General features: G+C 38.4%; 1 protein-coding gene across 16 annotated transcripts in view; it reads left to right on the top strand.

Moving 5' to 3' along the window:
* Window positions 1–1,249: 1,249 nt before the first annotated feature.
* Window positions 1,250–13,313, top strand: part of PABIR2 (PABIR family member 2) — a 200,269-nt gene continuing 188,205 nt past the window's right edge. For 3 of the 16 annotated variants that reach the window (XM_058291795.1, XM_058291794.1, XM_058291792.1), the window contains exons 1-8: window positions 1,274–2,528; window positions 4,671–4,761; window positions 9,341–9,397; window positions 9,695–9,738; window positions 9,831–9,885; window positions 10,157–10,258; window positions 10,505–10,590; window positions 11,205–11,269. In XM_058291795.1, the coding sequence (XP_058147778.1) occupies window positions 2,431–2,528; window positions 4,671–4,761; window positions 9,341–9,397; window positions 9,695–9,738; window positions 9,831–9,885; window positions 10,157–10,258; window positions 10,505–10,590; window positions 11,205–11,269 (598 nt within the window). In that variant the 5' untranslated portion in view covers window positions 1,274–2,430. Of the gene's footprint in view, window positions 2,529–4,397; window positions 4,541–4,670; window positions 4,762–9,340; window positions 9,398–9,694; window positions 9,739–9,830; window positions 9,886–10,156; window positions 10,259–10,504; window positions 10,591–11,204; window positions 11,270–13,313 lie in introns of those variants that run through there. The other 13 variants (XM_012517932.3, XM_012517929.3, XM_071213018.1 and 10 more) reach the window with 11 other exon arrangements.

Below are 13,313 nucleotides of genomic sequence, written 5' to 3'. Positions count from 1 at the left end.
AATATGGTCACAATTAGTAGCTATTGTGAACAAAAGAATGTACTATACTTTTTTGAGCAGATGAGGGGGTTGCTGAGACCTTGAGATAAAAAAAAGATACATGAACTCAAATCTCAAAAACCAAGGTTACTATTTTAAATTTTAGCTGGGGAGGGGGGACAGGCAGTTTTAGAGGAAACTATCCCAAAATGCTTTAAAAACCCTGATATCACAGGCAAAAACGTAAACATTAAGGAATAAAACTGGCGGTTGGAGTTAGCAAGTTGAATAAGGGACAACTGAATTGAAGAGGTAGGAAAAAATACTTTTGCTAATTTTTACAACCAATTTCATAGCTATTAAATTTCCCATATTTTCTAGGTGTGTGTAATTAATTAGCACAGTACGATGGCATCCTTTCCCCCAGGGTCATTCAGATTGTGAAGATCAACTTAATATTTAATCTTTCTAAAGCTCTTAGAACAGAACCTGGCATATAGTAAGTATGATTTAAATATTTGTCAAATAAATAATCCCAGGTCTTACACATAAGGAATCATGATTGTTAGAAAGAGAGAAAGAAAGAAGGAAGGAGGGAGGGAAGGAAGGAAGGAAGGAGGGAGGGAGGGAAGGAAGGAAGGAAGGAAGGAAGGAAGGAAGGAAGGAAGGAAGGAAGGAAGGAAGGAAGGAAGGAAGGAAGGAAGGAAGGAAGGAAGGAAGGAAGGAAGGAAGGAAGGAAGGAAGGAAAAGACGGGAAATTTCTAGTTTTGCTACTTGTTCTTCAGGATTTTTTGGATATTCCTAACATCTTTGAAGCTAACGTTGCTTGTAAAATTGAGAGGAGTGCTTCCCAGAGAGCTATTGAACTCATTAAATTCGCTTTATTTTTTAGTCCATTGCTTTTGCTTTTCATTGCCGTTTTGCCTAGTGCATCCAAATGGATGATCTGAGAAAGAAATCAGCCCCTCCAGACAAAGATCAAGAAAATCGAGGGATTTAAGAATTTAACAGGCATCAGCTGTTAAGTCACAGAGGTCGGAGCGTACAAACTGAGAAGGAAATGTGGAAATTCCAAGTTCTCTGTTTCCCTGCAATATAGGACCAAACTCTTCCTAAAAGATGTTGCTCTAGTATCTCCAACCTATTGGTTCTTTTCGAAATCGAGCGCCAGGGTCCTCCAGCCAATGCCATTCAGGAAGGCGCCGGGCCCCCTGGAAACGCTCCGCCCCTTTGAGGGAGGTTTGCGGGGCGGGGTTCCCACGCATGCTCCGTGCCCGCAGGCCCATTGGCGAGGCCGCCGGGCGCGTGCGCAGGAACTGATGGGTGCCGGGACACGGAAGACTGTTGGCTCCGTGGAGGCGCCCGCTTCTGAAGCGTAGGAGGCTGAAGAGGCGGCAGGTTGTAGATTTTGGTCTTGGCCCCAGCGGGTTCCCAGGGGCCATTAGAACCCAAGAGAGGAAGAGGAGGCACCGCGGCGGCGGCTGAGGGGTCGAACCTCCCCACCTGTCCTCGAGGCGGGGAGGGGGGAGGGAAGAGAGAAGCACTGATCCTAGGGCTGAGGAGCCTCCGGGACCGGGTCCCGGGGCATGGAGGGCTGGACCGGGTCCCGAAGCATGGGGGGCTGGAGCCGCCGAGGCCTCCCGGCCGGGCCATGCCCGCCTGTCAGCTCCTCAGTGCCAGCGCTGCCCGGGCGGCCGCGGCTCCTGTAGCCGGGCCCCGCTTAAGGCCGTCGGCCGGAAAGTAGCAGCATGAGTTCCGCCGCTGCCTAGTTTCCTCCCCCTCCTTCTCTTCTCCCTCTGTCCTCCTTTTTCTCCTTCCTCTATCCTCTTCCCCACACTTCGTCCTTCTCCTGTCCCCCTGTACTCTTTTCCTTCCCCACTGTCCTCCTCCTCCTCTCCCCGCCTTGCCCCTCGCCCGCCTTTACCTCAGTCCTCCTCTTGCCCCCTTTGTCCTGCTTTCTTTCCTTGTCTTCCTCCTTTCGCCCCTATTCTCTTCCTTTCTGCTCTATCTCCCTCCTTTCCCTTCCTCTTCCTTTGCTCCTCCTGCCCTCTTTTCCCTCTCTGTCCTCCTGCTTTTCCATCTGTCCTTTTCCCCTGGCTCTTTTCGTCCCTTCCTCCATCCTTCTTGCCCTCCTTCCAGCCCTCTCTTCTCTCCATCTTCCTCTTCTTCCCTCCGTCCACTGGCTTCAGTTCTGTCACCTTCCACCACAACCTCTCCTCCTTTCCTCCCTCACCACCATCCTCCCTTCCTCATCATCCTCCTCCTTCCCTCCTCCTCCTCCTTTCCTACTTTTCTCCGCCCCCAGCTCCCGCCCCCAAGCCTCCGCCCCTTAGCCCCCGCCCCCAGCTGCCAGTCCCCAGCAGCTCAGTCCTGCAGTGAGAGTCTTGGGAGTCCATAGCTAAGCACCAGGAGCTGAGCACTGTCTGCTGTGCCTGCCTGCAAGTCCCGGACATGGCTCAGGAGAAAATGGAGCTGGACTTTGAGCCTGACACATCTGATGGGGGCACCCTGAGGAGATCCAGCAGTGCTCCCCTGATCCATGGGCTCAGGTGAGCAGGGTTGTGGAGGATGGACTGAAGGGTTTGGGGGCTCCCTGGCCCCGTGCAAGCAATTTTCCTTCCCTAGAATGAGAGTTGGAACTCCTTTGGACTCTCCAAACGAGGTGATGGGGACTTGCTTGACAGTGACTTGGGTCCCAAGGTGGAGTGAAAGTTTGACCTCTACCTGGGGCTCTGTTGTCCTCCTGTAAAAGAAAGTACAGGAAGCTTCTGGCACTTCTGACCAGTTGCTTGCCCTGCCTAATTTACACCACTGAATGTCAGACTGAAGCCCCAGGAACTATACTTGCAACTTGACACCTGTCTCTAAGAGCTGCTATTTCTAAGCTTAGTTTAGGAACCCTGGCATTAACAGAGGTTTACATTAATAAATCACAGTTTATCTAATGACTTATAATTAAATGGTATATTCATGTCATATTAAGTTATTTGGATTCATCCTAATGTTTTCAGATTATAAAACTGAAATGCATCTTAGTGAATTAAAAAATAAAGGTGGCATGTGGCTTAAGTCAGTGAGCACACAGGTTTTAGAAAACAGGGAAAATAATTGACCTTTGATTTTTAGTGGTAGGGTCTTATATTTTCATGTGAATAAATCACCAGAGGGTCTATATTAAGGTAGAAACTTGTGATAGTAAAGGTTAGGTTGGTTCACCTTCTGAGCCTATTGCATTCCATTTTTATAAGTAGATACTTCATTTTAGGTAGAGTCCATTTGGGAGATCCTGTAAAAATGGAAATAGTTTTTTAAAAAGATAGGAATAGAATTAGCTAAAAACATCTTAATCAAATACATTGAAGGCCAGGGAAGAAGCAGTCTTTTGTCTGTTGAGCTGATTATAACATCTGTATTTTGAGGGAAATATAGATTTTACTTTATCTCTTATTAAATACAGTTTTGAAACTGAAGCAGTGATGGAGTGATTCTTTGCTTTCCTAGGGCTGTCCATGGACTCTACATTTGTTTTTGATACTGTAAGAATGAACTGGTCTTTTAAAAAAAACTGCCTTTTTAAATCTGGTAAGCAAGCAGTTGCTAGGAATTTAGGTGATCCTGTTAACCAGCAATTACACAATTCTAGGAATAAAGCAATTTTATCAATCATGATTAAGTACTTACTTGAAAGGTAGCCTGATGAGACAGAAAAAAGGGTGAGGAGGCTAGGTCTAGTCCCCATTTTCTCACTAACTAGCTATGCTCATGGATGAGTCACTTAACCTTTCTGAGTCTCAATTTTCTCATTTAAAAAGTAAGAGGGTTGAATTAGGCGATCTCAGTGGTCCCTAGAAATCTAATCCCATTCAATTCAGAAACTCCTTCTTGAACTCTTAGGGGAATGTCATTCTGCTAGGCACTGCAGGGACCTTCTACAATGATTAACACAACACTTTTGTGCCAAGGGATTTAAGATAAATACACAATTTTTAAAAAAGAAAGGTAAAATTTGGTAGGTGTCTCAAAGAGCATCTCTTCTCCTAGTATGCTATTTAGATTCAAAATGGGAATGATTGAGTTGGGTTTGTGGGATGAGGAAAGGCTTATGAAGGGCATGGTATGTGAGATGGGTGTTGAAGGAGAGGAAGGATTTTGACAGATGGTGGTAGGAGAGCGGGCACTTGAGGTAGAAGGAACAGCATGAGCAAAACTCAGGTATGTTTATTCAGTTATACGGCAGGATTCAAAGGTAGAACACATGTTTAAGGCAAGAGTGGGAGATGTGCTGATAGTGATATCGTAGAACAGGGCTTCCCAGCCTTTTACACAACGTGGTACATACAGGAAACATTATTTGTAGGTCTTCTGGGGTAAAAAGATTAGGCTGCTTATATCTGGTGGTAACAAGTTTGGGGGCCTGAGCTCTGACCAGAAGCAGCTGGAGGCAACCAGTCTGGAGCTCCGCCTCGTACGTCACTTACTGCCCCAACAACTGAAGAGATCAATGTCTCTGCAAACCTGTGATCCACAGCATACCAGTGCAAAGAAGACTGCGAAGAGGACGGTGAGCAATTTATTCACCGTATGAAATGAGAAGCCATGGATGATTTAGTTGATAATTAGAGTTGATGTTCATCTTAGTTGCAAACTATCTCAAAATTGAAGATATTAATAATTTTCTTTTTATTTTTCAGTGACTTTTCACAGGTTTTTCAACCTTACACATTTAGAGCTCGGAGAAATAGTACAACAATTATGAGCCGTCACAGCTTGGTAAATAAAGAAGTAAGTATCTGAAATGATTTGGATTGAGAAAAAAACTTTCAAGTGTAATTCTTAAAATTATGTGCTGTGCTCAATTGTTTATAAAGGAAAAGATTTATTTTACCTATCTTGTTTAGTGTTTACACAGTGGCCACTCTCAGCATTCAGTGCAAAAAGGAGATCTGGTTAAAACTTTTTTTTTTTTTTTTTTTTTTTTTGCTGTGGGACTTTGTATTTTTTTAAATTGCCTCTTGTCACTTCTTGCATCATGGTCATGAGGTAAGTCAGAATCAACTTCTACTTCTAGCTGAGAATAGTTCTCTCTATTTGTCCTAGGATGCAAAAATCATTTGAGTAGGAGAATATTTTTGACTTTTATCTGTTGGACAACACTGTTTTTCCAAAGGAAAGATTCCTTTAAAATACTTGAATTTGTATTCTCAGAAAAGTTGCTGATTTTACCTGATCTTTATAGCCAGAGCTGTCAGGGCTTGCCTTAGTAGTTGGTCATATTGGAGGAAATTATGATGAGGTTTTAATATAATATCATCTCACTTATATGAAGCCCACTTATCTAGAATGTATTGTACAAGAAGAAGCAAATCAGAAGAGATATATTTGGGTTAAAGGAATACTGATAACTGATAGCAAAGGAGAAGAAGGAAAAACTGAGAAGGAAAGTTTTTTAAAAAATTAGTCTGGGGCAGCTTAGTATAAGGACCTGTTTTTTGTTTGTTTGTTTGCTTTCACTTCATTTTTTTATTGTGCATTAAATGCTTTCCCAGAACCCCACCAAGGAGACATCAGCATATATTCGATAACAACTATGTCAAATGGTTACCAGTGATTGCATGGGAACTTGGCAAATGATTCTTTAAGCTGAATACTTGGTTACCCTAAACGATAATAGGAAGAAGTGGAAAATGAGCAATAGGTCAGTTAGCAATATCTTTCACAGTAGTCTTCCATTCTTGATAAAGTTTGTATGTGTGAGTTTGTGTGTGTAGAACTCCTGTTGTTGGGTAATGGTCACAAAACCCACTTAAAAATTTTTTTTAAATTAAAGTTAATAGATCACAAGGAATGTTACATTAAAAAACATAAAAAAACAACATGAGGTTCCCATATAACCCACTCCTCACCCCCTACTGCATCATTTTTGTAAATTGTATTTTTTGAAGATTACATACATCATAAAAAAAGTTACACTAAAAAATATAAGAGGTTCCTGTATACCCCCCATTCCCCCCACCCCACTCCTCCTACACTAACAATCTTCCTCATCCTTGTGGCACACTCATTGCACTCAGTGAATACATTTTGGGGCACTGCTGCACTACACAGATAATAGTTTACCCTGTAGTTCGCACTCTCCCCCAGTACATTCAGTGGGTTATGGCAGGATATTTAAAGTCCAGCATCTGACTCTGCAATATCATTTAGGACAACTCAAAATCCCAAAAATGCCCCTACATCACATCTCTTCTACCCTCTCCCTGCCCTCAGCAACTACTGTGGCCACTTTGTCCACCTCGATGTTAAAATTTCTTCTATTACTTGTCAACAACAGTTTTATAGTAGAATATCAGTAAGTCCACTCTAGTCCATATTTTATTCCTCCATTCTGTGGACCCTGGGATGGCAATGTCCCCTCCACCTCTAAATCAAGAGGGGGCTTAGATTCTGTGATGGAAGGACCTGTTAATAGATCCTGAGGGTGTCCCTGGTATTGGATAGTGAAATCATTTATGTTCTTAAGGTTATCAGGGTCATTAACCTTTCCTTAAATTATAGTAATACCTATGTTTGCAAGGTATCTTGCGTGTTGCAGACTACTTTCACACATTTAATTTTTCATGCTTCTCTATGAAGTGAGCAGGGCAAAAGATATTTTCTCCATTTAAAAGACGTAGCAGTCAAGACTCAGATGATGTGAGTGACTTTCTCTAAATCACACAATTAGTGATTTGCAGAGCTGGGGTTAGAGTAGCAATCTTCCAGTGCCATTTTGTTAGTTTTAAGCAGTTTAAGAAAGAGGGAGAAAATTAACACATTTTAGAAAGATTTCCAGCTGAAGGGGTTAAAAAATACTTAAAGGGGGAAATGTTAGTTATCTGCTATCCTTCAGCCCAGCCCTTTCTCATTTCTAGCTTTCTGGTCCTTCAAAATTCAGTTTAATCCTTATATCTCCTTTGGGAAGCCTTCTGCAGCCACTTTTGGGGACTTACTGTGATAATATTAATTACATTGTAAATATTATAGCACAGAGTACTGAACAAATCATGGTACACTTATCTGGGTCCCCTAGTAAACAGCAAAAAATATGGTGTTGGCAAATGAAATGGAAAGGAGGTTGGGGAAAGAGATATGCAGAAGTAGGATCTTCCTGTTTGACAATTGATGAAATATAAGGGGAGGGAGAAGGAGAGCTCAACTCTTGGCGACCAGGGGAATTGGCATTGCCTTTATTAGGATTAGGGGAATTGAGAGGTATTGGTGGTTTGAAGGGAAGGAAGATGAATTCTTGTTGGCATGTTGGGTTCAAGGTGCCACTGGTCCCACGCCTTTTCCCTAGGGCAACATGCTAAATCTTTTTTTTTTTTAAATATTAAACTTCCTGGCTCACCACCTTTCACTTTCAGCAGATGACCCTTGCTTCTTACTTCACAGAGAAGACAGGCATCTATCTTGTTGAACTTCAGCTTTCTTCTCCTTAAAAATGTCTTTACCTTCACATATGGTGTTTTTCCCTGATGGCTCATAAATTTTCTGACCCTCCTGCCACTTTGCTCTGTCTATTATCTCCTCTTTACCGTGTGTCTTCAGTCTCTTCCTCACTGGCTCTTTTCCTCCCACCTCCTCCTGGCTCACTCACCTAATATGTGGAAAACAGAACTTTTCCTTTTCAATAGGTCTCTCCTTCCCTGTTTTTCCTTCCCCTCCCTGAGCTTTTTAAAAGTATAATCTTCAGTCAACTGGCTCTAATTCCTTGTCTCCTAATTTCTTGCCAACTATTCGGCCAGTTTGTAGTCTCACTACATCTACCACAACTCCTTTAAAAAACTGTTCTTGCCAAAGTCACCAATGCCCGGGGGCCTCACTTCTCATTCCACTTGAGCTCTTTGCTTGACTTGACACCATCAGCCAGCACCTCCTTAAAGTTTTTGACTTTCTTCTCAGCATACACATTGCTCTTTTGTTTGTGGTACTAGACATAGGCTTGCTGTTCTCTGTCCCTTTTTTTCTCATCTACTTTTCCATTTTGTCTAAAATTGAAAAGTTGTATATCACATAGATATGGCATCTAAATTTCTGACTTTCTCTGCAGTCGGTTTCTGACAATCCTTACTTGGCTCTCCTGATTATTTCACTGCTTTTGGGGTTCCTTTTGCTTCCTCTCTCTGACACGTTATCCTGTTAAGAGTCTGCACTTCCATATTTACTTGGCCAGTAGCCTATCATTTTTCAAATGACCTTATTAAGATTTTACCACTACACACATAATTACTTTCATGGTCAAGAAAAAGACTTTTTAAAAGGATTTTACTGGTAAAGTTTTTCTCTTTCAAAAGCCTAGGAGAGGAAAAAGTAAAAGAAAGGGGTAGGTAATAAAGGGTATCTTTTGAGGTAAAGTCATATTTCAGTGGTTAACTTAAAAAAATTTTACCTGAATTAACTTTTACCTAAAAAATTTGTAGCAGTGTATCCACATTTTATACTCCTTACTACATTAATAGTCAAGAAAATCTTAATACCTCTTATAATAGGATAATTGACTTATCTGGTTTTATAGTATTAGACTCATTTGTATTTCATTAGGGAACAAGTAGTAGCTGTTTACATTATGGCTATTAAAACTTTGTAAGATCTTTTATCTTACAGAGTTACATTTTACAATCAGATTGTGGTTACCTGGAAGGAGCATGATTTAACCATTTCTAAAAATTCATTTCAGCTTTGTATTAATTAAAAAAAACTGATGATCTAAGGGAAAGCAACAGTTTTTAAAAGTAAAAGATACACCTTGCCTTCCACACTAATTGCTTTTAAACTAAACATAGGTTTGTGGTGATCACATTAGTGATCAAATTTTAGAATTGATTTAGATTGTGTAAGCAAAATCTCCTTATTGCAGTTTTAAGATATTTTTGATAAATATTAATCCTAGACAAAAATTCATACTGGGCTTATTAGCTTGTCTTCTTCTCTTGATGCATTTGTGATAAAAATGAATAAAAATCAGTGTTTTTTAAACTTTCTCTTCTTATATATAGGTCCTTATTTTAGATAACTAGGGTAATGGATCTTTCTAAGGTCTAGAGTCTTTTTCACATAAATTTATACAGCTTGGCATTCATTTGGGAAAAGTGGTAAAGTCAGTGCCTATCTAGTGACAGATGGTGCTTTGAGTTTGGACACCTGGTGTACTTTCTAAAGACTGAATGTATTGCCTCAAGTGCATTAATGTTCAGTGATTTAAAGAGCTAAATTTCTGAGGAGAATATGCAAAATTATCTAGAACTAGGTTGTGTATCATTACTGACAGCAGACCTCTGCTTTGTGATTCAGAAAATAGTAAATGTTTACTTTTTCTTTCCAGTTGCTGTCATCCTCACCTAATCGTATTCCTAGTAGCAGACTGCATCAAATCAAAAGGGTAAATTTTACTTACTTGCTCAGATCTAAAATTTTCTAGATTGTACATTTTGATTTTATTTTCATTTTGAAGATTTAGATATTTAACATGAGCCAGGATGCACCTCTGGTTAGTTTTAGACAGACTAAAATTTTTCCAAGCATGCTCATAAAATACAGATGTGGCATGAGTGACAATCTTAGAATGTTCTGCTATACTGTGATTAATCCAAATAAGATAGAAAATTATCTTCATTTTATTTTAAGAATAGAATTGTGTGGCTAAATATTATGTTTTCAGCATACGTGGTCTTTGCAGGAAGAAGGCATGGATATGATGAATAGAGAAACTGCACATGAGAGGTTAGTGCTTCACAAGAATAGGATATATAGCCAATTACATTGATTACATCTTGTTTGTAAACACTGACAGCCTTTCATGTTGTTTGTTTTAGGGAAGTGCAAGCAGCAATGCAGATAAGCCAATCTTGGGATGAAAGCTTGAGCCTGGTAAAGTTTCTGCATGTTAGCTTGTTGTTTTTTAAAATTTTTCTAGAAATCTTTATATTGTTCATTGACTTCATTAATTTTTCCATATATGCTTGTGCTTTCTGCTTCCAAATCTGTATTTGTGTTTGATTTTGCTTTTCCAGCAGAATTCTAGTTTGCAACATTTTAGGGTCTAGATATTTCTGCTCTAAAAATATAGGTGTGTGTAGTAGTAGTAATTAAGTCACAATGTGCTGAATTGTTATGAGGATGTAATACTTTTTATTTACAGAGCGATAGTGATATTGACAAGCAGGACAAATTATATTCTCCTAAGAGAATTGACTTCACTCCAGTTTCTCCAGCACCATCACCCACCAGAGGATTTGGAAAGGTAGGCTCATTGACAAGACACAAACACTCACACACTTTCTAAAACACCCCCACACATTGTTTCCCTTTTAAAGAATTCCTTGACTTGAAAGAAAATTAATGAAACTCTATGATATTAATTTGAAAATAATATATATGGCACATAGACAACAAAGCAATTCTAAGTACTTTGTTTCTATCATTTTGAAAAGAATCTTTTAAGAACCAGAGCACAATACCTATTTTAATATTAAATATATTTTTCTAGCAATGTTTTTCACCATCCTTGCAGATGTTTGTGAGTAGCAGTGGACTACCTCCAAGTCCTGTTCCCAGTCCAAGGCGATTTTCAAGGTGAGTGAACCTGAATTTTAAATGCGGTTTAAGTGTAGCTCATTAAGTATCTCACAGATTAACTTTTTCCCCCAACATTTTATTAAGGAAATTTTCAAACATACAGCAAAATTGAGAGAATTTCACAGTGAACACCCATATACCCACTGTCTATATTTTACCGTTACCATTTTACCAGATTCATTTTTAAATTTGAGACTTAGTGCTTATTTATATTCAGAGGGGACACACATACACACACACATATATACACGATAAAATATTCTTATTAAGGATAAGGGGAAAAAAAAACCTTTAAAGTTGTAGACCAGTCAAAACCCAAACAGGGATTTCTAATAAGGTTTCTTTTTTAAAAATCTGTTGTATTTTGTTCTCTAGGATGATTTTTAAGAAATAGCTTAAAATACCTTGTTATTCAAGATTGTGTATACCAGGTCAAATCATGAATTGTTGCTTCAGTTATTCAACCTGCAATGTAAATGTTTTCCTTTTCTCTCTTTATATAAATGTCAATTTTATTTATTTATTTATTTGGTGGGCTGTAATACTGTATGATTTATCTTGCATCTTGGAAGGAAGTATTTCAAGTCATCCCATTTTTTTATTCATTTAAGCAGGAGGATTCAGAGTCCAGTCAAGTGCATTAGACCCAGTGTCCTTGGGCCTCTGAAAAGAAAAGGTATGCTTCATACTTCTGATACTAAACCTGACTGAGCTTGAATTAAAAACTCGAATTCCTGTCTGAAAATAATTCAAGGCATACTTTCCTTTTTTTCTAAAGAAAAATAAAGTATTTTTCCCAAGTATCCCTTACCGATTGTAAATTTTGTAAATTAGGGGCTTGATGCTGTCTGTATCTTTTTTGTATTTCATAATCAAATCTTGTTCATATATCCATATTATCAGTGTTTACCAAAATTTTGCCTCTCATGCTCCAATTGTAAAAGAGATGCATAGTTGATATATTGCAGAAATACATGCTTATGTCATAGGAAATAGATCTGTAAGCACACAGCAGTATGATCCAATATTGGGCAAGGTTTGTCCCGCCCCTCCCACCCCACCTAATTACACTTCGGCAAAGAGGAAATTATCTTATATTCAAGTCTCTATAGATTTTTTTATATAACAGGGTGCTCTCTTAATTACTTTATTTTTGAACCACAAAGCACTAAACTAAAATGATCTCAATTAAAGCTAATTTTGGATACATATAGATGGCAACTGATAGACTCTGTTAAAAAGGCAAAGAAATTTAACACAGGGTTAGTCCTTTCCTGGAGATGCGACCACATGATTGCAAGTGTTGGATGCCATTTTAAACAAGAGTTTTAATAATAACTTAAAAAACCAATAAGTGGTTACTTTGCAGAGATCACCTTTGGGGCCAGTAAACAAAACTCTCCTAATATTGAGTGAATGGGTTATTGTGACTGTGGTTAAAACTTTCCAGTAAGACTATCATATCCAGATTCAAAACGTGCTATATTTCAGACAACTTAAAATTTAAGATGGTATGTTCAGGAAAATAGATCTTGATGGTGACAATATTTGTATTTGGTAAATAAATTTTATTTTATAAATGAACAGTCTTTTTCCTTGATTACAAGGAAACTTCTCAGGAGCTATTGAGTGAAAATAACAATTGAAAAGTAAAGCTATTGTTGTTGTTGTTACTGTTTTTAAATTTGTTGCAGAAAGTTGGTGGATCGCCTTTGGTTGTTTAGTTACATAGCTATTCCAAATTATACCAGCAGATGGAGAGGTTCTTTGCTAAAAAGGGCTAAAAGTCTTGCTAACGAGGGGGAGTTGCAAGCCCAGCATGAGCTTTTAAAGCTACATATTAAAGCATCGAAAAAGCAAATAAAAGTATAAACTTCCTTCAAATTCAGTAATTTTCAGAATAGCTCCAGAGGAAATATAATATGAATTCATTAATAATGTAGAAAAATGAATGTTGTATTTGTTCTTGCTCTTTTTCCATCATATGAATTTTACACAGCTTTGGGTTCAAAGTTACTAACTCCCTGTTTGAGTATAGATCAGATCAAAAATTAAATTAAAGTGTCTTTAACATTCCATTTTAAAGCTCAGATAAAGAGCTTCAAAACAAAAGTATGTGTGTGTTTTAAATAAAATCGCAACTAATTTTGAAAGGGGCTTTTTCTCTCTAATTTAGGGTTTTCAGTCTTTGTACTCCTGGTGACAGAATAGTAAGAGTTTTTCCTGTTGATGAAAAGATTTTCTATGACCAATTCTGAGAGAATCTTTAGATACCGAGGTAGCCAATGTACTGCCAATTGATTAATAATTGCTTTCAATTATAGATGTGCTTTCAAAATTTTATTTTTAATCTTCATTTTCATTAAATGGTCTAAAATAACCTTTTACTTATGCAGTTTATCAGGCTGTGTGTTTTTTTAACCTATTCAATTTCAATTCAGGAAATAGATATTAAAATATATAAAATCAATAATCTTTGCTAGTAATCTAGTATAAATGGTTATGCACTGCGAGCTTCAGCTATTTGTAAATACTTTATTTGCTGTTGTGGTTTGATTCCTTTTGTATGATCCAAGCAATGTTTTCTTCTTCTTTTAAAGAACACGAGTGTATCCATATTATGTGTCATGTAATAAATGAGAATTTTTTTAAGCCTGCTGAGTTTTTATTTAGGTTATGTGGAAGTATACTTCATCTACTTCAAAGCAAATGGAAAAATA

This window comes from Dasypus novemcinctus, chromosome X (genome assembly GCF_030445035.2).
Source record: "Dasypus novemcinctus isolate mDasNov1 chromosome X, mDasNov1.1.hap2, whole genome shotgun sequence".
Classification (NCBI taxonomy): Eukaryota; Metazoa; Chordata; class Mammalia; order Cingulata; family Dasypodidae; genus Dasypus; species Dasypus novemcinctus.
Note: the sequence above shows the minus strand (reverse complement) of the source record. Positions and strands in the feature narration are given on the sequence as shown.